The sequence below is a fragment of the Protopterus annectens genome, chromosome 4.part1 (assembly GCF_019279795.1).
Source record: "Protopterus annectens isolate FY-2018-M chromosome 4.part1, PAN1.0, whole genome shotgun sequence".
In the NCBI taxonomy this organism is placed as follows: domain Eukaryota; kingdom Metazoa; phylum Chordata; order Ceratodontiformes; family Protopteridae; genus Protopterus; species Protopterus annectens.
Genome location: NC_056734.1, coordinates 418,244,863 through 418,271,256, shown reverse-complemented (window position 1 = coordinate 418,271,256; position 26,394 = coordinate 418,244,863). Strand labels below are relative to the sequence as shown.

The following is a 26,394-nucleotide window of genomic DNA, read 5'->3' as shown; positions in this document are numbered from 1 at the left end:
AGTATCCTATAAATATCATCATGTGTGCCTGTTATATAAAAATCCAATCTGATCATTATCAATTGTACTTTAAAGTGAGATTTTCATTCTGTTTGCTAGGATTGATATGAATATGTTGTAATCATTATTCAGTAATGACATAGGTCTGTATGAGGTGCAAAGGTCTGGTGGTTTATTATCTTTTAGAATTGGTGTTGAGAGAATATTTCCATGAGGGTGGTATTTTTGCTTCTGACTGGACTTCTAGCAAAGTTTTATGAAAAAGGGAGATTACTGTTGAAAGGAAGAGTTTGTAAATTTCCATAATTATACCATCTATCCCTGGAGCTTCGTTAGATTTACTTTATTTTATCCTGTCAACAATTTCTTTGTAGGATACAGGTTTTTGTAGGTCTAGTTTTTAAGTTTTTGGGATTTTTTTTATATTGATAAGGTTTGTATCAAAGTTTGACTGGTATCTAAATCTCTTTTTTTGAAGTGTTCCATATAATGGAACCAAAATGCTTCAAGGATGTCTCCTATATCCGATACTTTTTTCCCTTTCTTTTCATGATATATACTACCAACATTATTTGCTTTAGATTGTATTTTAATTCTTGTAGATAAGTTATGTAGATATCTGGAGGAGGTGGATAATGACTTTATTTTTAATTTTTTCCAAGGCTAGACAAGTTGTGTGTGTTAGAATTTCATTATTTTTTTTATTTAATTCCTCCATTTCTTTTCTGACTTCTGGCCAATTCTGATTTTTTTTTTTTAGATTTTGCTGTCAAGAATCTGGTTTGCAAGTCTAATGATTCAAATTCCCACTCTGTTTTTGTATCAGCCAAGGGTCTTACCAAATAAATACTTTTTCATGAGTCCCCAACCATGACTCTACCGATTTCTGTTGTATTATTAATTTCAAGAAATAATTGTAGTTCTGACAACATCCAGGGTCAGAATTCTTTAATTTTTGTGATAGATGATGGAATTCTAGTTGAGAGGATTAAAGGTTTAAACTATTTGGAGCTTCATTATCAGTGAGTCATGAGCTGAGAAGGGGCATGGAACTACTGAGAAGTTGAAGATTTGTGTTTGTAAATCTTGAACCATGAATAATGTGTCTACTCTGGTTTGTGTTCCAAATCTATGGTCTTTATGGGGAAAATAAGGATTTATAATTTTTTACTTGGTGTCTATTAAATGAAATGAATCAATCCATTTTTAAGGATTTTGAAATAGTTGCTATGCGAAAAGACTTCTTGGTGGTTTCAGAAGCTTCTAAGGTACAATTAAAGTCTCCTCCCAGTACAAGATATCCTTTATAAATTGTTGGAAATAAAATCTAGGTGTCTAACTGTTCCTGCTCCAATTCCTGGGAACCAATATAAAATTAGCTAAGGTCCATATTCTGTTATTAAATTTAATTATAGCAAATGCTAGTAGACCTTCTTTGTCTTCATATTTATAAATAACTTTTGGAGTGATTATGTTTTTCTTCCAGAGAATTGATACTCCTTTTACCTTTGTTCTATAGGATGATTGAGCTTAGACTGTATAGTCCTTAGGGTTTCAAATAAAGCCATCAGTCTTAAAATAAGTTTCCTGGAGAAATACTACTTGTGCCTCATTTAGATTTAAATATTTTAGTAAGTCTGATCTTTTATTTGCATTTAAGCCATTAATATTTAATAAGAATGTTAAATCCATTTCAAGTTACTGTTGGAAGAAACTTTTTGCATTATTATTGTAGTTACACCATATTCTCTGATAACATTGGATGTTGTGTGTGTGTGTAAGCTTGGGAGTGTAACTTAATGTTCTTCTTTAAATATAAGTAGGGTAAAATTCTGGTCAGAATTTAAAAAAGTAATTCTAAAGTATCAAATACAAGTAAACATGAATTTCCCATTAAAAATGGAATGAAAGTCAGTACTAACCCAATAGATAAAGATAGATCTATTGGATTATCACTCATACCTTTAACCAACAATATCAACTGAGCTCCATATGTTAAATTATTATATGGAGAATTTTCTTGAGAGATAAGAAAATAAGTCATGTACCTACCATAACGTTCCATGTTAGTTGCCTTCTCGCCTTCTTTCTTGCTGGTTGGGTTCGGAGCAGACCCTCGGCTCAGACTTGGCCATTTTCTAAAGCTCGAGAGCTACTTACTGGCTCAAGGCCTCCCTATATACCACAATTCCTGGCACTAGACCCCAGATCTCGTTTGGAAGGCCTAACACCATAATAATACAAGAGGACAACTGTCCCAAAAACAAGACTTCAGCTAGAGGGCTGTAGAAAAAAGTTAGAGGACATAAAACGGTAAAGACTCAGCCAGTGACCAGACTCATAGGAGGACTCTTCTCGGTCCATCTAGGCTAGGGGGATGGAGGGTGGGACGCAAGAAAGAAGGCGAGAAGAACACAACTAACATGGAACGTTATGGTAGGTACATAACTTCTTAATGTTAAAAGTAGACTCTCTCGCCTTCATTCTTGCTGGTTGGGACAGCGTCCCTAGCACCTTAGTCCTGGGTGGCTCATCGAAAGAGACTCTTGAGCACAGTGGAACCAAAATCAGCTCTGCTCCTAGAGGCCAGATCCAATTTATAATGTGAAATGAAGGTACGAGGGGTGGTGGCGCATGTGGCCGCACAAATGGTTCCCATAGGTAGCCTCAACTGAAAAGCTACCAACGTAGCTAAAGCCCTAGTAGAGTGTTCTTTAGGTTTAGCAGGGAGTTCTTTATTCCTCAACTGAAAGACAAGGGTAACCGAGGACAACCACCTGGATAAGGTTACTTTAGACACTGGTCGACCCTGCTTACCCTCCGCATAGGACAGGAAGAGTTGGTCTGATTTCCTTATTTGCTCAGTCCTATGCAAATAGAAACTTAATTGCCTATGAATGTCCAACTGGTGTAACTTGTTCAGCTTTGTTGAAATAATTTGGGGAAGAAAAAAAAAAAAAAAAAAAGATTGGCAGATCGATGGATTGATTCAAATTGTTCTCGGAGGGGACCTTAGGAAGGAACGAAGGATTAGTCCCGAATGAAACTCTATCCTTATGGAAAACTAGATAAGGAGGACGAACACAAAGGGCTTGAAGTTTAGAAACTCTCCTTGCTGAAGCAATGGCCACCAAAAAGAGGTTTTTCCAAGTAAGCAAATTTCAAGGAACAGGAAGCTGCCGGTTTAAAGGGAGGCAGTATCAAGGAAGCGGGGGATCTCTCACTGGAGGCCTGAGCAAGATTGTTACTTTCAGAAAGGCTTTGCAAAGCTTATGGGACATGATGCTGGTTTCTGAAAGGCCTGTATGGAAATTAGAGATTGCCGCTAATTGAACTCTAATGGTGGCTGACGAGGAGCCCGCTTGAAAAAGTTCTGCTAAGAAGTCTAGAACATTATGGACAGGGGCCATGAAGGGATCTATATTTCTAGCCTCTGCCGAGAAAGAGAAACGTTTCCACTTACTAGCATAAGTCTTCCTGGTTGGAGGTTTGTGCGAAGAAAGGATAATCTCACGCACTAAACTGGAAATACTGGGAAGCCTGGCTAAGGTTGGAAGTGGAGCAACCAAGCAGTGAGGTTGAGAGACTGAAGAGACTGATGCAGATGGATCAGGAGGTCCGAAACTGGGTCCAGATTCCAAGGCTGCTCTAGAAGGTGATGATGCAGGAATGGAAATCAGATTTGTCGAGGCCAGTAGGGGGCAATGAGGACCATCCTGCAACCCAGCAGGGTAGCTTTCTGAATTAGTGGAAAGGGTGGGAATGCATACAGAAGTCCCTGGGGCCAATCGTGAACTACAGCGTCTCTGGGGGTGTCCGGGAAGAGGGGAGAGCGTGAAGAAACTGTTGCACTTGCTGTTGAGAGGAGGTGCGAAAAGGTCGCATCAAGGCTGACCCCATTTGCGGAAGATTCCATCCACTACTGTCCAGTTGAGACCACTCGTGAGGCATGAGAATAGCTCTGCTTAGCCTGTCCGCTATGATGGACTTCCCAGGGATGTGCGTTGCTGTCAGAAACCGTTGAGAGGAGATCGCCCACTGCCATACTCAGAGTGCTTCTCGACATAAGGGATATGACTTGGTTCCGCCCTGCTTGTTGATGTACCACACTACAGACATTGTCCGTCTGAATTGCAATGGTCCCAGTGGGTAGAGAGTTCTGAAGAGCTTGCAACCCTAAAAGCACCGCCCTCATCTCCAAGATCAGGTGCCCTGGACAGTCCTGCCCTGAAAGTGCCCCCCAACCCGATCAGGGAGGCATCCGTGGTCACCGTGGCAACTGGAGGATGGAGGACAAAAGATCTGCCCTGGGGTACTGATAGAGAGACCATCCACCAAGCCAAGTTGTCTTTGCATGACTGTGTGATTATTATCTTGTGAGACAAAGGAAGTTGTTGAAAGGACCATTGGGTGAAAAGCATCCACTGGAAAATCCTCATGTGAAAACGAGCCAGGGGAAGTAATATGATCGCTGCTGCCATGAGACCTAAGGATTTTAGGACGAATCTGGCCTGAATCTTCCTGCATCCTAATACTACCTGTACATGTCAGCGAATGTCTACCACTCTTGACTACTGGAAGTCTTGCGGACAGATCTTTCGTATTTAATCTTGCGCCTATAAAGGTTAAAGACTGACAAGGTGACAATGCAGACTTTTTGAAATTTATTGCAATACCTAGGTTGGAGCATGTTTGGATGGTATAATCCCTGGCTCTCAGCAACTGATGTCTGGTGGTAGCAGTAAGGAGCCAGTCGTCTAGATATGGAAACACCTGGAATCCTTGCCATCTCAGGTGGGCGGTAACCACTGCCATGTATTTGGTGAACACCCTGGGGGCTATGGTGAGACCAAAGGGCAGGCCTCTGAAATAGTAATGACTGGCTCCCAGCCGGAAGCGGAGAAACCTTCTGGAATGCCTGTTCATTTTGATGTGGTAGTACGCATCCTGAAGATCTATGGAGCACATCCAATTGTCCTGACCCAAAAAGTAGAATGACTGAAGTGTGACCATCTGGAACTTCGCAGACTAAAACAAGTCTGTTCAAAGAACGGAGATCCAAAATGGGTCTCCAGTCCAGTCTTTTTTGGTACCAAAAAGAACTGAGTAAATTCCGGATCCTTGCTGGTCTGCTGGGACTTGTTGGATGGCCCGTTTTTTTAGAAGTCTTGAAATTTCTTGTACTGCCTGTTCTCTTAGACTGGGTGGAACAGCTGGGATGGGGCTGTTTGATTTTAAGGGAGTGTGGACAAAATGGATTTTGTAACCTCCGGATACGATAGACTGTACCCATCTGTCTCGAGTGATGAGACACCAGGCTTCTGGGTACAGACACAACCTTCCCCTGACTGCCTCCGAAGGACAGCCAGGCAGCCCCTAAGGGATGCTGGAAGGGCTCGTCAGAGAAAGATTCTTTGCTGCCCTGATTCTGCGGACCCCTTCTGCCCCGCGGGCGGCATCTATTGTTGTTCCCTCCTCTGCCTGTGGAAGGAAACTCGCCATGTGTGTCAGGCACGGCTCCCTGGGGTTTCTGGAACCACATCTTCCCACTCTTCTGACCCTTAGGGTATGGTCTAGAGGGAGTGAAAAAACAGACATCCACAGCAGAGAGAGTCCTGCCTTCCTGCTCACACCTGGCAAGTGCATCTTTCACCTGAGGTCCAAACAGAGCTGAACCATCAAAAGGGGTGTTGGTGAAAGATGCCTTGAAGGGATCAGTGAAGTTACATAACCGCATCCAGGCATGTCTTCTCAAAGCCACGCCTGTGCCTGCAGCTCTACTGGCCCCATCAGCCACATACGAAATGAGCCGCATGGAGGAGTTAACGATATAATTAAGAGTCACCAGCTGGGAGTTCATCTTGAGCCCCCGCAGCTGATGGATCTTGCAGGGTATCTCCTAGCTCCTTGAGGAGATCCCTCTGAAGACAGGTGAAGTGGCACAAATAATTCAGCGACCGCATGGAGAAGGTTGCTGAGGAAAACATCCACTTCCTGTATCTATCCATCATCCTAGACTCTTTATTAGGGGGATGGACAGGTACAGAAGTGTCAGCCAACTCCTTTTTCGTGGCAGCTACCACCACCATGGCATCAACGGGGACACCCTTTGTCAGAAACTGTATCTTGAGGGGTCGTAATAAACTTAGTGGGTCTGCGGGGGGTAGGTTCCAGTGTGTCCAGAGCTGACCACGCCTTCCAAGCCACCACTTCCATTAATGGATCGAAAGGCGGACACACCCAGAAGGTGGAGGGGCAAGAACCAAACGCATCCAAGTATACAGACTCATCCTCAGAAGGGTTAAGGTCCAACCAGTTCCCCCTCTGCTTAAGGATCTCAAGGATGTCTGCGAGACATCTTCAGAGGGGGATATTGGGGACCCTTCCAAATCCTCCAAGTCAGTATCTGAAGTGACCGACTCTGGGGAGTCAACATGTTTCCTCTTACATTTCCTCTTTCGAGGGGGCTCCTCTGAAATCTCAGGGGAGGCCTCGGAAGAGGAAGATACACCCAGTGGGGTGACCTGGAGCGTTTGATCCCCTCGCTTGGGGTCTGGAGGAGGGGCAGACACTGAAGCAGGCACCCTGGGGGGAGGAGCTGAAGAGGCTGATCGAGGTGCAGACTCAGAAGTCAGCACACTCATGACCTCGAAGGCTCCCCTGTCCAGCAGAGAAGAGGGCCCCCGCTCCAAGGAGACAGGAATCCGCTCCAGCACCAAAAGTGATGGCTCCGAGGCCGATTTAGGAGAAGAGCTTACCTGCGCCGAGGCTCAAAGAGGGAGAACGGGGTCAGACAAGGGTCCGATGCCACTCGTCCCCTCGGAGCTGATGAGGGAGTCTCCGTGCCAAGATCCCTCCAAAGACGGAACCATTGAAGACATCTGAGCCGAAAGGAGAGAGACAGAGATCCAGACAGAGAGACAGAGAGAGAGACAGACAGAGAGAGACAGACAGAGAGAGACAGACAGAGAGAGACAGACAGAGAGAGACAGACAGAGAGACAGACAGAGAGAGACAGACAGAGAGAGACAGACAGAGAGAGACAGACAGAGAGAGACAGACAGAGAGAGACAGACAGAGAGAGACAGACAGAGAGAGACAGACAGACAGAGAGAGACAGACAGAGAGAGACAGACAGACAGAGAGAGACAGACAGACAGAGAGAGACAGACAGACAGAGACAGACAGACAGACAGAGACAGACAGACAGAGAGAGACAGACAGACAGAGACAGACAGACAGAGAGAGACAGACAGAGAGAGACAGACACAGACTTCGGTTCTGGCCGGAACCGAAATTGAAGCAGACGCTCCACCTGGCGACGGCTCCATATTGGGAGCCGATGGCTTTGTGGGCTTAGGGGTTTTCGCTGGCTGAGACTTTGCCAGAGACCACTCTGGTTTTAGTAACCCACTGAGAATTAACTTGTTCCTACACTCCTGCAGGTCTCTCGGACTAAAGGCATGACATACCGGGCAAGAGTCCTGCAGGTGTAGGGCACCCAAACAATAAAACACAAGAAGTGTGACCGTCTGTCAGAGACATTTTCTGACAGTACGAGTCACACTTCTTGAACCCCGATACCCTGGTATCCTTTGATATGTTACAGAAAAAAGGAATACCGATGGATGATTTTTAGACTAGTGAAAAAAAAAAAAAAAAAAACACCACACACATTTAAGGTAACTATACTAACAAAACTAAGAGACTATGATCTTAGACTACAAAGGCTAGACACTACTTTCCACTGAAACAATATAAAAGGGAGGGGGATAGCCTCTAACTTAAACGGCCTACTTAGGAGATAGAGAGTCCCCCCCCCCCCCAAGTAAAAATGAGTTTCCCCAAGGGTCAGAAAACACAGGGAAACCAAGACTAGTCTACAGTACTACTCCGATTTAACAAAAAATTTGAAAAATATACACAAAGTTTAACTACTAAAATTACAAGAGATTAATATGACCTGAGCCAGTGAAGCGCAACCTCGCAGCTGAAGCGGCAAATGAGATCTGGGGTCTAGCGCCAGGCATTGTGGGATATAGGGAGGCCTCGAGCCAGTAAGTAGCTCTCAAGCTTTAGAAAATGGCCGAGTCGGAGCAGAGGGTCAGCTCCGAACCCAAGCAGCAAGAATGAAAATGAGAGAGACAACTTAACATCTTATATTATTCTATTGCTCTATAGTATTTTATATATCAGGATGGAATGTTAGTAGTGTAGACAGTTATGTTGACTTAGAAAAGATCCAAAACATGTCAGATATGTCATTTTGGATAAATTAAATGCAACAGAGGAGCATACACTAAATAAGCCAACATCAAATCAATTATTACTAAAATAATTTGACTAAAAGGAGTCTACAGGAGACAATGAGTGATTACCAATGAAATATGAATTTACTGTAGGTGTACAGTCTTCCTTTACTTACCCAATCTTCAGCTCACCAACTTCAACTTACACTTACGAAAAGATATGGCTTATCAGTGGTATCCTGACCGAGTAGAGGCACCCTACATTCTAGTGTGCAGTGCTTTAACATATTTATGGATTTACAAAGCAGAGTCTAAGAATGAACTATGATCACCCTGACAATTCTCATCCTGCATAAGGCATCTTCTGCTTCCAGAATGAGTAATCGCATCAGGTCTAGAATGAATGTGAAGGTACCTATATGGTAATCAAGACTTACCCCAGGTAAGTATTAATCAAATAGTATTTGGAGCATCTTACAGCGTTCTTGGGGCAGTTAGAATACTCTTAAGCTGCTCCTCCCTTGCCCAAAAACAGAGATTTCCCTTCCCTTTCTTTCCCTCGATTTAAATCGCTACTAATAAAAGAAATTAAGCAGACAAAGATAAACAGAAATAATATCCAGTACTCAGTCTTGTACATGACTCGCAATCCATTAAACAAGTCAGTGACTTATCACTTTAGTAAACATTATAAAGACAAATTATAAATAATTTCCTAGCTCTATAAATCTTCTGATAGCACATCGGTTTCGGTTTATAATAGGCTAATAGCCCCTGTGGGCTATTTTGAGCCTAGCCAATCACCCCATGTAAGAATCAAACCCTACACCTTATCTGTAAGGTAAATGGCTTAACCATTATACTAACCTCCCACCCAGCTATGAATTTACTAGCTATGGATAGAAGCCAGTTCACTGATGTTGTCTATCAACATTGCAAAAGCCTTCACCCTCCGTGATTGCGACATCTTCTTGCATCACGTACTACAAATAGGCCCAAGTTGGATTCCCTACCTTGGTTTTAAAAATACTATAGCTGATAAATAGCTTATTGTTAACTTTTTGCTTTAAGTTAACTAAAAAGTATAAAGCATTTCAATTTTTCCTTGCAAGTATACATTTCTACTTTTTTCCTCCATCTTGACTACACAAGGAAGAGCACGGTTTTCCAAGGGGCTGCTGTCATGGTCATAGATATGCAAAAATTGTTGTGCTCTTAAGTTTGCATTTGGTGCCAGAAGTCATAATTCTGGTTTTGTTGGAGTTGATATGGTGGCTTTTGTTGGACATCTAGTGGAGGAGGGCTAGGGAATCTGCTTGCGACATCTACTAAAGGAGATGAGTAAGGTCAAGGAAAATGTACTTCTAAAAGATGGAAAATAGGGGAACCTGTATGGAACCTTGTGGTACTCTTTTAAAGGCTGACTGACTGGGATATCATGGTATGAATTTTGACAGAAGTGGGAATTTGTGAAATAATTTTAAAATAAAGGTAGGGAATCCAATTTGGGCCTATTTGTAGTAGGTGATGCAGGAAGAGGTCGCAATCACGGAGGGTGAAGGCTTTTGCAATGTTGATAAAGATGACATCAGTGAACTGGCTTCTATCCATAGCTAGTAGCATTACATTGGTCAGGGTCCACATACTCTGAATTTTCTACAATCGGACCATTACCTGTGCAGTTTATGGGAGAGGAGGTTGTATGTAGTAATGTATTGGGCAAGTTAATAATTTGTTTGCCTACACAGAGAAGGCTAGAGATTGGCCAGTACTGGGAAGTTTTGGTGGGTTAGGCTGTTTTGGGACTGGGATGACTAAGGCCCAATTTCAATATATATTTGGCATGACATTCCATGTCAGGCAGAGACTGAAGATGTGCTAGAGGGTGTTGGGGTTGCGAGAAAGGCTTGAAGTGGTCCAGAAGCCAGGAATAGAAGCAGTCTCCACCTGGTGGGCAGTCCGTTTTTATTTGTTGCAGAAGCTGTTCGAAGTCTCTCGTTTTGACTTGTTTAAAGTGAAATTCAGGGATGCAGTAAGGCAATTTTTTTTTGGGGGGGGGGGCACAGAGCGTATTTGACAAGGTGGACAAGTTGGAGAATTCAGTGAGGAAATCAGAGGGAAAGACTGTAGGAGATGCTGTTGGGTTATTTTGATCATCACTTATGGAGTCAATTCACTTCTTTCCAGAACTGTGAAAAAGTTAATATGCTGGATTTGTGCAATCCTTCTGCTTGTTTTGAGAGGTTTCTGAGTTTTTATATATCATTACTTATTGCTAGGGAAGGGTCCTTTTTACCCCATGTCTACCATGTACCACCTCTAAATTTGAAAAGGTATTTTGATTCAGGAATTAGCCAAACATTTCTTTTTGGTCTACAATATCAAAAATTGTACAAAAAATGTGACCTGCAGGGATCTGAATGTAAAGGGGAGAGTTTCTGCAGCAAGATTAGAGTTATTTAAGCTAATTACAGTCAGTGAGGGAGACTTTTTATAAATGTCTGGGCTTGACTTTATCCCGAGTGACATTAACTTTTTTTTTTTTGGGGGGGGGGGGGTAGTTACACATTGGTTACTAGAGTGGATGACTGTTTTGAGATTAGGCAGGTGCTGTCAGCAGTTATTAGGTATGAAAGGGAGCAGTTGTTAGTGAAGTGGTTAGTCATGTGACCTGTTGCATTAAGTTGTGTAAGGCTGAAGTCAAGCTGCATTGCACTAAACTTATGTCATGTTGGATGGAAAGACTCATGCAATGGATAAATCATTTAGGAAATGCCTCTGTCCAGTAGTAATACAGGGGCAGTTCAGTCTGAGCATGCCCAGGAGTAAGAGGCCAACACTTATGAGAGAGAACTGCAACACGTGTTTACAAGAAACCTGAGCAATAAACAATTACATATAGGTAAGATTGTGTGTTGACCATACAACTCTGTGCAAAACTGATTCAATACACATGATATACACCTACAAGGAAACTATCTCCGGAGACAAACAATAAGGAGGTTGCAAAACAACCAGAACCTTTCATAGACTATGACCAGGTAAATTGTTAATACAAGGGGATAACATTTTCAGCAATCAACGAAAAAAGTGAAAGTGAAGCAGATACAATAACCAGGTAGGATGACCAATCTCATACCAGTGTATGTAATCTTGATTCAGTCAAATAGGTCTAAAATGTAAAAGGGGTTAGAGGCGGTGTTCCACTTAAGTGTACAAACTTGCTTACATTTAGGACATATTAATTTTGAGTGTGAACATAAAAATTAAGCAATATTAAACTACAATTCCAGCCAAAAAAGTTAAATTCTATGAACTCGAGTACCATGTTCAATCATAGCCTCACCTCAGGCTTTGTGCCCACTGAATGGCACATAGCAACTGTTATCCCACTCCACAAAGGGGGATCCACCACAGACCCCAGGAACTACTGCCCCATTAGCCCGACAAGCCTGGTCTGCAAGGCCATGGAACGTATCACAGGAATTATAAAACAATGACATTGGTAATCTCCAAACTCTGGACCCTACCCAGTTCGGGTTTGTAAAAGGCAGATCATATCTCCTAAACCTGATGGACTTCTTTGAAGCAGTCACCAAAGCCGTAGATAAGGGCAAGGTGGTTCACACAGCCTATCTAGATCTCGCCAAGGCTTTTGACACCATCCCCCACTCTGGAATTATAGATAAAAATCACTAAACTAGGTACAAATCCCCATGTCACAAGATGGGTTGCTAACTGGCTCACTGACAGAACCCACACTGTGAAAGTAGACAATCCAACTTCAGACAAGTGGAGTACCACAGGGTTCAGTCCTAGGTCCTCTCCTGTTTGGTATCCATGTCTGAAGTATAGGCTAATGCAGAAGGTCTTTGGCTAACAAAGTTCACAGATAACTGCAAACTAGGAGCCATAATCAAAACTCCTAACTATGTGGACATCCTACAAAAGGGCCTCACTGAGACAGATGCCTGGTGTCATAGCCATGGCCTCAAGCTCAATGCCAAAAAGTGCATGGTCATCCCTTTTAGTAAAAAACCTCTGTATCCATGAACTACCACATAGGCAGTAATCTACTTAAACACCAAGTATGATAAGGGACCTTGGGACACAGGTGGACAGTTGTCTCCTTTGATAACTCACATTGCCACAGTAGTCAGGAAATCCTTCTACATGGCACATCTCATCACAAAAGGTTTTTCATCCCAGGGGAGGAAAAAAAAAAAAAAAAAAAAAATGGTCATTGTTCCCCTCTACTCACTCAGACCCATTATAGGGCACAATGCCCCTTTTGGTATGTACCTCAAGACAACAACTGGAAAGGCCAGAGAAATACCTCACAAAGAGGATTACTGGCCTCAAACAGATGCCCTACACAGACAGTCTCAAAAAACTCCAGCTTTACTCGGTCACATATCACCTACTTAAAGAAATCCCAATCCCTCCAAGCTACATGCTCTAGGGACCTAAACCTCATCACCACAATAAACAGAACATGCTGGAGGGATAGATTCCTGTCCCAGAGACTTCCCATACTCTGGAACAAACTACCTATCTATATCAAACAAAGCTCCTCATTAGCACTCAAGAAAAATCTTGATGATTGGATGGGAAACAGGAAATTCACCCCAGGGATCACTTCTGTGGCTCTGCTTGACAAGGGAACAGGAGAATAATTTTCTTGGGAGGCAAAAGCCAGGGTACCGTTTGGCTAGGCTTATATAGGTCTGTGTCTCTCTCTGTCTGTGTCTCTCTCTGTCCGTGTCTCTCTCTGTCTCTGTCACTCTGTCTCTGTCACTCTGTCTCTGTCACTCTGTCTCTGTCACTCTGTCTCTGTCACTCTGTCTCTGTCACTCTGTCTCTGTCACTCTGTCTCTGTCACTCTGTCTCTGTCACTCTGTCTGTCTCTGATGAATGTATTTAGCAGGATTTTCAACTACAGACTGTCCACCCTGCTTGAATTACCCCCTGAATACATACTACAGTTAATAATTCTGTAGAATTTTAATATTCAAAATAAGTTCTTTATTTATTTTTTTTTTTTTAGGATGTTTTAAGTTCGCTACTTCTATTTTCAGATTTTCTTTTTTGTGCTTTTTAAAAAAAGTGATTAACTAGGCCTACAGGAATTAAAAAACTTCCACACACACGCACGTTTCTTGCACAGTTTTTGTTTTCGACACCCTATACTTGTAAAGTGGGTTGATGGAGACTTTAGGGATACCACGGAGATTACTGGTTTCCAATTTATTTAGCATGCACACTGTAAACCCCTACCATATAAAAATGTGTGACATCCCCACAATGGGCCAGTAATCAACATAACCACTTACACTGGAGAGGGACGTGCACTTGGAATACAAATGGATACACTCTGCATTTCCGATACAGACCTCTCTGCGCAAAATACAATTTCCCTTAAGAGCACACAGGGCACACATTCAGCCCAGGATCTGGGCGTCTCTTTCTCCTCAGGCTCACAATAAGGCTCCCCACTGACACTGGGGAACTATTGCTTTATGCCCCTGCCCCAAGCAGCTGACACACTCATGTAGTTTTCACAGACACACATGGGAAAGGCTGGCACAGGATACCCACTAACAACTTTACCCAGACTATAAGGTATATTCACTGCCAGTCAGTTACTATAAGCCCCCATCTGTTTGCTTACAGAGAGGTAAGCAAAGAATCCACAGGGTTTTTCACCCTTTGAGTTGCTGTATGGGCACAGAGTGAGGGGACATTTAGATACGATTTGTGATGAGTGGGGGTGTGAATCACACAAGGAATTTGTTGTGGCATATGTCCTAAACCTCAGGATAAAGCTTGGGGAGATCATGGGCTTGGCCCATAAGAACCTAGCAGGAGACAACAGCAGAAAAAAGTCTGGTAGGACAGGAATGTTCAAGCCAGAGAGTATGCTGTGGGACAGCAGGCAATTGTGTTCATTCCGGTCGGATGTAATAAGCTGAAGGCAGCTTGGGAGGGACCTTTCAAAGTGGTAAGGAAGGTCAGTGAAGTTAACTACATAGTAGAACTGCTAGGCAGGGGCACAAACTGTAACATGCTATCATGATAAAGCCTTACCATGGTAAGTGACCCTTGTGCAGAGTATTTGCAGTGGAGACAAGAGGAATCAGAGAGGATTTTTTGACTGATTATCTCAGTGAGGCTCAGACTGACACCTCCAAGAAAGGGGTAGCAATGCCCCAGCAGCTATCCCCTACCCAAGGTTTGAGAAATCCTAGCAGTATTACAGGATTTTGGGGACATTAACTGGGAAACCATGGTGCACCCACCTGGTGCAGCACTATGTTGATACAGGGTCCCAAAGACCTATCAAGCAGGTGCCTTACGGTGTGCCTGAGTGAGTCAGACAGAGACTGAGGAAGGAGTTACAGGAGATGTTGGAACTGGGAGTAATCTAGGAGTCCAGCATCCCTGGGCCTCCCCAGTGGTGCTGGTACCAAAGAAGGATGGCAGCACCAGGTTCTATGTGGATTACAGAAGACTAAACAGTCACAGAGTCTGATGCCTACCCCATGCCTACGACAGATGCAGCATTAGAGAAGCAGGGTGGAGTTAAGTATCTGACCACTACTGATCTGACCAAGGGCTATTAGCAAGTTCCCCCGACTCCCAACGCTAGAGGTCAGCCTTTGTGAACCCTTTCAGCTTGTACAAGTTCACGAAGACTACCTTTGGGATTATGCCCTTGCTTACCTGGATGATATGGTCATCTACAGCCATTCCTGGCAGGAGCACATTCAGCATGTCAGGGAGGTGCTGAGCAGTCTACAAAGGACAGGGTTGACCATTAAGCCCATTAAGTGTCAGGTGGGTATGGCAGAGGTCTCTTACCTGGGACAGACTGGGAAGTGGTAAGATCAGGCCAGAACCTGCGAAAGTGGAAGTCATTCAGGCATTGCCTACCCCTGTCACCAAAAAGCAGGTGAGGGCATTCTTAGGGACAGCGGGGTACTATAGAAAGTTTGTCCCCAATTATAGTACAATACCTGCTCCGCCTCACAGACCTGAATAGGAAAAATAGGCCAGATAAGGTAGTGTGGACCCCAGCTTGTACGCAGACATTCCAGAAGCTTAAAGTAGCTTTGGGAGGACCCCCTGTGTTAGGCAGTCCAGATTACAGCCAAGAATTTGTTGTGCAGGTGGAGGCTTCAAACCATGGGAAGGGCGCTGTACTTAAGCCAGATTTCCTCAGAAGCTGAAGAGCACCTAGTGGTATACCTCAGATGTAGACTCCAGTTCAGGGAGGAATATTATGCAGCTGTAGAAAAGGAATGTCTAGCCATAGTATGGGCACTGCAGAAACTTTAGCCTTATTTGTATGGAAGGAAATCCACTGCAGTTATAGACCACTTAACATGTTTACATAGAGCCAGCCAGCAAAATTTCTCAAGTTTAAAGTGGAGCTTAGGACTGCAGGCATATGACATGACAGCACAACACCATAGTGGGGTCAGCAATACCAACGCAGATGGGCTGTCAAGACAGGGAAAGGGGTAACATATTCCCAGATAGACTTATGACTTACTTCTTTCAAGCGGGCAGCCACGGTGGTGCAGCAAGGAAGAGGAAGACTTACTTCATTCAAGCCACGTTTCTCAAGGGTCACTTGAAAAACTAGCTGGAGTCTTCAAAGGGGGAAGAGGTGCTATGATAGGAGGTACTGCCAGCCATGCTAGAAGTAGGGCATATAGATGTCCATGGTGGCAAGGTGAGGGAGCCAGCAAGTGGGAATAACTGAATACCAGGGTAATTTGTCTGGAGTCAACAGGGGTACCAAACTACCAGTGTGTGTACCCTATCTTGGCAAACAGAAGGCAGGCCACTGCCAAGAGAGGCAGGCTTTGATACAAGTATAGTGAAGCCTGCAGTGGGTAGAGAGGAGCAGTATTTGCTTGGGCAGTCCACTCCAGAGCTTTAGGAGAGATCCCATTCCATGCGGCTTTGGCCAGGATTCACCTCTACTGGAAGGGTACTACATGGCTGCACTGGTATACTTACAAAATGTAACCCTGGATCTTGCCATGTACTTGAACTAGTGGCTTCTCCGTGATCTTGGCCATGTACTTGAGCTAGTGGCTTCTCCGGTTACTGGCAGACTGCTGGGGCAGTTCAGGCTGCCCACCATGGGTTCCCTTATATTCATGTGCAGCACTGGGTATCCACTTCCTGTGCAGTGATGCCCTGCTTGCCAAGTAGAGATCCCCTTTTTCCCCAGCTCATCTGCAGAGCGGCATTACCTGTCTGCCAACCAGATTTTCATGTCCTTGGGCAAAGTGTTAAGGGGTTGTTCCCTCATTGAAAGTTCTGCCAGCCCTGGAAAAGTGGTGACCTGACAAACCACTCACCTATCTATAAAAATAAGTGCTTAACTCAGCAAAATAAAAATCACACACACTCATCTGCCTTGTGTCTATGCTCACAAAAAAGAATTTCAATGGGTTTCAGGTGTTAAAATATTTATTAGAATGCTTAAACTAGGCTACAGTTAACTTAACAGACAATTTAGAAACAGCATGACGCAAGGGCGTCAGGAACCATACCCAGAGCCCCTTTGTCAGTATTATACTGTTTACATACCCTTTCAGATATATAAATAAAACTATCAAAATTATCACCCTCTGTAAATCGTGGCAGAAATTTACTGACCTTTATTGCTTCAGGGGTTCAGTTATTCTCTTCCCCATTACCTCCATAACCCTGGCAAAGAGTCAGCATCTCTCTCTGATGTTGATGCTGCTTCTCATTTTCTTCAGCCCCCAAAACACCAGTCTCTCTGCTGATTCAAGTTCCAAATGTTTGACCTCCGGTTCAAGTGTCGGACTTCAGACGGATTTTTAAATCCTCTGAGGAAAAGTAAATAAATCATTGTGATATGAAACTCTCAAAGTATAGGTTGTGGCTGCTTGTGAGTACATCTTTAAGTGACAACTGCTTATAGGCTACAGGAGTTCAATTAATTTCCCACCTCTGCTCACCAATATAAGCACTCTCAAAGGTTAAGTACTTAAAGGACCAGCCACAATGAAAAGTTTAATTATTTAATAATAAAATAAGAAAATTCTGCATATATATTTACAGTAAAACAGAGTTCAAATCACAGAAGTATTGAAAATAACCCTGACGAACAGACTTGTACAAAAACAGAAAAACAAATCCCTAAACTAAGATTCACTATATCCCTGCATGAATATAGGAGAATTACTATTCCCTAATAACCTACTTAATAGAGCAAGGCACAATGAAATATGTGAGGAGTATTTCTAGTTAGGTTCCCCAACACAGAATACTCACTACTTGGAGATTATGCCCTGTAAATTATAATATCAAAGATAGCTTGCAGAAAGACCTCATCTGGTCAGCTGACTCTAGGTTTTCACAGTACCCCCCCCGCCCCACCTTTGAAACAGAGGCAGAAATTTAGCACAGACTGGTACAATACACATCTAAATGCTTGTGGCACTGCTTGGGGCTTCCCTCTTTTTTATTGAGCTAATGAACAAAGGCTTCTTCCATACCCACCATTTCTAGTCCTATTCAGCACTGCAGGGTGCCATTTAATAGCACATTTACATTTCCCTTATATTTCTTAAAGTAAGCTATCTGGATAACATCCGTTGTCCCAGTATCCTCTCTTAGAACATATACATTTAATTCAGTTACAATAATACTTGTACATGTCTTTTCGTTCAAGCAGGGTGCACTATTGGTCTTTTTGTTCAAGCAGGGTGCACTATTGATACATTTAACACAAGTAAACCTCACAAATACATTTTCAGCACAAGCTTCTCTACAAATCAGATTGATATACAAATGACAATTTACAAAATTCCTGCTAGCTGTGCTGGCACAAGTCATATATCCACTGCCCTACTTCTCCTGGCATGGTTGGCAGTACCTCCTTTCATAACAAAACAATCTGTTCAGGAGTATTTGACCATCTTAAAATACCATCTGCCAAAATCATTTGATGAACTAGCGCTCGTGAATCAAATACAGTAAAAAGAACTCTTGGTCAGTGGTCTAGCAGACAGGCAACATCCATGCAACACTCGAGATCCCTCAGCCCCAAGACTGCATGACCTCAAAAGTTGCAAATTAAGCATGAATTATGGTGGACACAGCTGAAGTGATGGCTGGATCCTTGCAAATTTTTATTGATAGATTATGCTTTAAATATTCTGATTCATTGAAATGCCAGATCACAAAATTATATTTTGTCAAAATGTGATTCTACATATTATGAGACATGACTTCATCCCTCTAAATGATGCATGTCCATGGGCGGCACAGTGGAGCAGCAGTTAGCATTGTCGCCTAACAGCAGGAGGTTCTCCAGTTCGATTCTCGGCTGGGATGCCTTCTATGCAAAGCCTACATGCCGTCCCTGTGTTCGCATGGGTTTCCTCCCACATTCCCAAGACATGCTGCATGTGAATTGGACACCTTAAATTAGCCCTTGGTGTGAGTGTGTGCCTTCTGAAGAAGGTTGGGTGCCGGGTTGGCAACTCAACACCATAAAACTCGGCCAGTCGTTCCGTGGACCAATGATCCACTGTGGTGACCCCTAATGGGAGCAGCCAAAAGGAGAAGAAACAATGCACGCCCATACTATATGTTGCCCTTGCTATGAAGTTTTGACAACACACTGCATGCTTGAAGTACATATGTAATGCATTAATCCAGTTTTTATGTCTATTTATTTCATTTCACAACCATGTAAGCAGCCTAGGCCATAAATCCTTTTCAGTCATGACAAAGAGACAGAATAATAAAAGCAAAATATACATGCATAAATAGTTAAGTGTAGCCAACCAACCAGCATGCTTTGGAGAGGTGGAATGAAAGTGGAGTTCCTGAAGTAAAGTCTATGCAGACAGGCAATATATACAAACTTTCCACTGTGGCTGGAGGTTCAGGTTGGACCAAGAACTCTGAAGCTGTGAGACACTATTGTAGCTCTGTGCCACTATGCTTTATATGATGTTAATGTAGCAATATTTTTAATTCTAAACTTGACAGCTATTGATTTACCCCAGAATTATAAGTGTTAACTACTTGGTTGTAAATGGACATTACCCCCCCCCCCCCAGCTTAGCACATCTGTTGAATAAAATACAGAAGAATAAATTAGAGAGCAAAATACGTCAGGCAATTGATCTACCTTATCACCTTTCCCCAGAAAAGCAAAGCTGCTGCCCTTGTAAATTCGTACTTAAAAGTGTAATGAATAATACATAATTCTCTGTAATACTAAAAATGTAATTCTTTAAGGTTTTGACGAGTCCACTGTTCACCCCTCCTCAACCCCATCCAACCGCTCTCATTCTCTCATTGCATCAGAAAATACATTTAGCAAGATCCTGAACTAAACAGAGCTTGGTATATTCATACATTAAGGACACTTCACTTTACGTAAACAAAATCAACCATCAGGAGAGCTTGCAGATTTTTACCTGTAAACAATGATGACCAGAGTTTGAGACAAGAGGTGGAAAACAAATAGTTAGGAAAGCGTAAGCAAACTTGGTAGTTTCTTCTTGAATGAGAGAGGTTGATTTGCGAGGATTCCTAGTGAGGAATATGATTTGGACAAGAAAGAGAAGTACAATATCATGAAAGTATGGCATGGCTCTTTCCTTCTTTCGGCTGCTCCCGTTAGGGGTCGCCACAGCAGATCAACTGTTTCCATTTCTTCCTGTCCTCTGCATCTTGCTCCATCACACCAGCCACCTGCATGTCCACTCTCACCACATCCATAAACCTTATCTTAGGCCTCCCTCTTTTCCTGTTACCTGGCAGCTTCATGCTTAGCATCTTTTTCCCCAATATACTCAGCATCCCTCCTCAGCACATGTCCAAACCAATGTAATCTTGCCTCTCTGGCTTTGTCTCCAAACCTTCCAACCTGGGCTGACCCTCTAATATACTTATTCCTAATCCTGTCCATCCTCGTCACACCCAGTGCAAATTGTAACATCTTCAACTCTGCCACATCAAGCTCAGACTCCTGCCTTTTTGTCAATGCCACTGTCTCCAACCCATACAACATAGCTGATCTCACTACCCTCTTGTAGAGCTTCCCTTTCACTTTTACTGGTATTAGTCTGTCACAAATCACTCCTGAGACTTTACTCCACCAACTCCATCCTGCCTGTACTCTCTTCTTCACCTCTCTACCCCACTCACCATTAATTCTGAACTGTTGATCCCAAGTACTTAAACTCATCCACCTTCGCCACCTCTACTCCCTGCATCCTCACCATTCCTCTATCCTCCTTCTCAATCACACACACATATTCTGTCTTTGTCCTGCGGACCTTCATTCCTCTCCTCTCTAGAGCACATCTCCACCTCTCCAGGGTCTCCTCCACCTGTTCCTTACTCTCACTACAGATCACAATGTAATCTGCAAACGTCATAGTCCATGGGAACTCCTGTCTGATCTCGTCCGTCAACCTGTCCATCACCATTGCAAAGAAGAAAGGGCTCAGAGCTGATCCTTGATATAATCCCACATGCACCTTAAAACACATCTGGCACTCCCACTGCAGACCTAGCCACTGTCACACTACCCTCGTACATATCCTGTACCACTCTTACATACTTATCGGACACTCACAACTTCCTCATACAATATCACAACTCCTCTCTAGGCAACCTGTCATATGCTTTCTCTAAATCCACAAAGACACAATGCAACCCCTTCTGACCTTCTCTGTACTTCATCAACACTCTCAAAACAAACATCGCATCTGTAGTGCTCTTTCCTGGTATGAAACCATACTGCTGATCACTAATCATCACCTCCCTTCTTAACCTAGTTTCCACTACTCTTTCCTATAACTTCATGCTGACACTGATCAGTTTAATCCCTCTGTAGTTACTACAGCTCTGCACATCACCCTTATTCTTAAAAAATCTGTACCAAAACACTTTCTCCATTCCTCAAGCATCCTCTCATTTTCCAAAATTTCATTAAAACAATCTAGTTAAAAACTCCAGTGCTATTTCACCTAAACACCTCCATGCTTCCACAGGTATGTCATCTGGACCATCAGCCTTTCTGTTCTTCATCCTCTTCATAGCTATCCATACTTCCTCCTTGCTAATCCACTGCACTTCATGATTCACTATCCGCACATCATCCAACCTTCTCTCTCTCTCATTCATCAACCCCTCAAAGTACTCTTTCCATCTGCTCAACACACTTGTTTTCTATAGTGTAAGTAAACAGGAGTGTGCAGGAAAATGGATGTTTGAATAAAGTGCTGGTGGTTGTGAAGACATGCAAACTGTGTTATAGCAGTTGTTATGAATACACAGGGGTTCACATGTTAGGGTTAGGTAAAGGGAGAATCAGGGTTGTACAGGTTTTGTGCCGTCAGTGTTCTGTATCCTTTTGTCTTGTGTAAAGATACTGTTGCTTAAAAAAAAAAATTAAAATTAACAATGTATATGGTTAAGGTTAGCTTGTTTGAAACCTAGGCCTGGAGTGTGTAAGACTGCCATCCTGGCTGCTTTTAAGTGAGTAATTTTGGTCTGAGGGAATTTTATTTTCAAAAGTGGCCAACAGACCACTGTAATAAATTTCAAAAATGTGTGTCCCTGGTAACAGAGTATCCCTTATTGGTACTAGGAGTCAGCGGGTTGCCTAGAGTATTTGATAATTACTTACCATTTGTTCAGTATGAAGAACAAATCTGCATATTTTGTACTTTAGTAGACTAATTTTTGACGACAGACTATAGCTTTATATGAAGTAGGGGACAGGAGGTGGGATGGCGAATAGTTTTAACTGAGAAAGAACCATGGCAAGGATTTTATCAGTACGGCCAGTAGCTTAGTTTGGGTTACACTCCAAGCACAATATGATACAGGGCAGAACTCGCAGTAGCGAACTGGTCTTCTGAATGTCGGTAATGTACTGCACTGAAATGCAAGCCAGTATTGCATATGTGATGAGGACTGAAGGGCTTGAATCTCCACGGGTAGCATAAACTGAAATGTAGCAAGAAGTCTGGTACATTTTAAAAGTAAAGAATAGTTTTTTACTAAAGCACTTTCGCACTCTTGTGGTATAAACAGTAGCAGCGGCTTATTAGAAATGTAGTAAGCAGTTTCACAGGAGAGTGCGATACATACAGATCTTCACAACCTCAAAGTTTCAAAACTTCAAACTGTAAATGGTCGAGACCATAAGATTGAAGTTTTAAAACTTTGAAACTGTAATAAAAAAAATTATATTTTTGCAGGGGGGGGGCAAGCAGCCCTGCAACCCCCATACCTTGCTAAATAAATATACCAACTCCAAAAATCACACTACTGAAGAAAACTGTAAATTTCTTGTTTCACACTGTACGGAGATCTCCATTCAACTTCGATCCTATCATCTCAACCATTTGCAGTTCAAAGTTTTGAAACTTTGAGCTTGCGAGGGATATTTTTTTTTTTTTTTTTTTTTTTTTTTTTTTTTACACACACACACACACACACACACACACATCTGAAGCACTTTATTGCTCCACTTGAGCCATAAACTTAAGAGTTAAGGGAGTGCTAAGATAGCTATCCACATCAGTGTATGGATAAAGAGGGGGGGGGGGGCAGTATTACTCTAAGGTATCTCCGTTACTTTACTTTGAGAACAGTGTTGCCTATCATGTCCCTAGTTAGTAATTAAATAATCTAGTAGTGGCTGAAATTTACTTACACTTGGAAAAAAAAAAAAGCATGACGTTGTTCTTAGCAGAGTTGACCAATCATCTATTGTCTTGAAGTCAAGTAAAGAGGACAGAAAATTTTGTTTATATAGATTACTTCTAGAGGGACAGATGTATTTTGCTGGGTAACCATTTGAAATACTGGGACCCACTTCAACAAGTGCAGAATTATGGATATGGAATGGCAAAAACAGGATTTGCATACAACAAATTGATTGTTGATGTTTCTGGAGCGTGTGGTGTGGAGGGATTGTGATTTTTTTTTTAGCTGTAGCATTTCTAACAGAGCTGGGTTAGACATGGTTTTGTAAGTCAAGCAGAGATCGCCTACAAGTAGGCGATATGAGACAGTAGTTGGAGTTATTTTTGAGTCTGTCCATATAGGACAAGTGTTTAAGGCCTAGGATCCTCTTTGTGAGGTACTTTTGTGGCCTTCTCCAGTTGCTGCAGGTGTCTAGTGAGGTACATGCCAAATGGGGCATTGTACTCAATGACTGGCCTAATGAGGGAAGAGTAGAGGGAGACAATGACCTCTTTCTGCCTGGATGCAAAACCCTTAGTAATGAGACATACCACACAGACAGACTTTCTGACCACAGTGGCAGTGTGGTGGTCAAAAGAGATGTTGCTGTCAACCTGTGTTCCCAAACCTCTTATAACACCTTCTGTGTTCAGTGGACTACCATCCATGTGGTAGTTCATGGGAACTGGGTTTTTCCCAAAGGGGATGACAACACAATTTTTTGGCACTGAGCTTAAGGCCATGGTTCTGACACCAGTCGTTGATCTCAATGAGGCCTTTCTGTAGGATGTCAACATCACTTGGGGAGTTAATAGCTCCCAACTTGCAATCGCCTGCAAACTGTCAGACTCCCTTTGCATTGGACTGGACTTCTGAGAAGTAGATACCAAACAGGAGAGGACCCACGACCGATTCCTGTGGGACTCCACTTGTGACTGGTCAGCAGTCTGACTTGGAGTGATTATAAACAATACTGTATTTTCAGCTTTGTGTGACATGTTCATAATATGCAAGTTATTTAGTTATAGGCTGCTCCTACATGTTTACTGTGTAATTACGGAACCAATACAAAAATACTTGGGCCAGAAATATCAAAGTAGAATCATTTCTCAGCTTTTTTTTACTAAGATCAAGTGTAGTCAGTTCTCTTAAAGAAACACTAAATGTCAAATACTCCACAGACAGCACCTTGCTTTACAATGCTGCTTACTACTCATTAACAGTATGCCTTTCTTAATTACAGTAGCATTAATGTCCCTTATTTTAGGCCTTTATTCTGATATCATTTTCCCCATAATTCCAGACTGAAGAAATTGAGAGGTTTACCACCACTCTTTTCCACTCGATGCATACTCTACTTTTGTAAAAGGTTAATTCTCCAGCATTATTACTGACGAGCCTGCTTTATACATTCACTGTGGCTCTCCATCACAAGGCACCATATTTTGATTATAATCCCTACATTCCATTTGTGCGTGTTAACTATGGGAAAGATAATACAGCTGTGAAAAACTTAACAGCTTTACGTAAACAAATTAACATTATCATTATTCCAAAGTGGTACTGCCATTTGTCTTGTGTTACCCCCTGAAGGGCCATAAATACAACACTGACATATAAGAATTGTGTGAAAGCTCGCACATAAGCTGGGCAGCAGCTGTGCTTTCCACATCTTATTTGTCCGAGGAGGTAGCATGAGACAAAGAAAAGTGGATATTAGGCCAACCTTAATGAGCTGCATTATTATCCTTAAGAAAAAGCTAGGGACAATGCAACCACTGCTAGCTGAATTCAGAATACCCGTAAATCGCGTGAGGTACTACTACAGGTAAAAGATGGCACACGAAAAACAGCATTTCGTGTTTATCATGCTGCCCACCGTTTATACCACCAACACTAATACAAACCTGTAATAAAAACTGATTAGACTTACTATATCTCAGGAAGTGACAAAAGCATTTATTTTAAAAATGCCTGCTCAAGTAATCAAATGACAAAAAACGAAAGGTGATGGATTTGTATAGGCAACGACACAGTAGATAAACCGCCTTCCACTTCCAAGGAAATATACCACACTTGTGAAACTCAAACCCACCAGACAATAAAAGAGGTTGTAGTTAAATAAACTGCACTTAACACTTTAAATACGTAGATAATACACACATCAGTTATCGTAATCCATTCTTTAAGAAGCTTGCCATAACATGTTAGAAAAAGTAGCATGCCATCTACCATACCACATCCTGCGCTATTCTTAAAGCTGCATCCAGAAGCATAAGTTTCCAAGGCTCCGAAACGGTACTAGGTAAGGGGACGTAAACATAATATGCTGTCAGTGCTGTAACAACTGACAGAAAAGCTATTGTGGCCTTCATCAAAAAGAAACCAACAGCCGAACCCGTTAAGAGATGTACAGTTACCGGAACGATCCGCGAGCCGGTATGTTAAACTGGGAAGCCGATACTGCAGCCGCTTTCACCCTACGGCTCGCATAATTCCCCTAACCAATCAGCAGGTGCGAGAAGGAAGTACGCTAGCAGCCTGGTAATAGGATGAATCCAGGAGTACTTGTCAGTAAATGTAAGGGGTGGGCCTTACTTATTGTTCCTGGCTGTCCTATTATAAAATAGCTTGGCTCCCAGCAATTATGTAATACCAAGTTATTAGGTAATACGTATAAAGCCATGTCCAACCCAGAATTAATGGACATGCTCCACCTCAGGAAATCCAAATCACTTAGAGCTATACGCTCCAGGGACTTAAACCTCAGCACAGAAATAAATAGGACATGCTGGAGGGACAGATTCATATCCCGGAGGCACCCCTCACTCTGGAACAAAATCCCAATTCATGTCAGGCAGAGCCCTTCACTGACCCTCTTCAAGAGAAATTTTGAGTGGATGGGAGATCGTAAGTTTACCCCTATCTCTTCTGTGTCCCTGCTAGACAGAGGCACAGTAAACTAACCTTAAAAGGGCTATCTTCTGTGACCTACTATACAGAGGCACAGTTAACTAATCTAAAAGGGTGGCGAAAGCCAATCATACTCTGGCTAGGCTTATAAATGCGCTAGGGCACATAGCCTAGTATCAACCTATGAACCTATAAGTGCAGCTGGAAAATTAAATATTTCTTTATCAAGGAGGAAGTACTTTCGTTTGTCCTTGACAGCAATCAAAGATAACGAAAGGTAGTTTTATAACTATTTTCTCGTGTGCGTGTATATGTGTGTATATATATATATATATATATATATATATACATATACACGGGTTTGTGTGTTTATGGATTAATATTCATATTAGCATTCTGTTAATCCATAAATGGTCCGCCAGACAGCCAAAAATACAAAGGAAAGAAAAAAGTACCCCAG

The 26,394-nt window shown here is 42.5% G+C and overlaps 1 protein-coding gene across 3 annotated transcripts in view; it reads right to left on the bottom strand.

Moving 5' to 3' along the window:
• Positions 1-25,526, bottom strand: part of NCEH1 (neutral cholesterol ester hydrolase 1) — a 726,876-nt gene extending 701,350 nt beyond the window's left edge. The window contains exon 1 of one of the 3 annotated variants that reach the window (XM_044070229.1): positions 25,259-25,526. In XM_044070229.1, coding sequence (XP_043926164.1) covers positions 25,259-25,396 — 138 coding nt within the window. In that variant the 5' untranslated portion in view covers positions 25,397-25,526. The other 2 variants (XM_044070231.1, XM_044070230.1) reach the window with 2 other exon arrangements.
• Between the last annotated feature and the right edge of the window lie 868 nt (positions 25,527-26,394).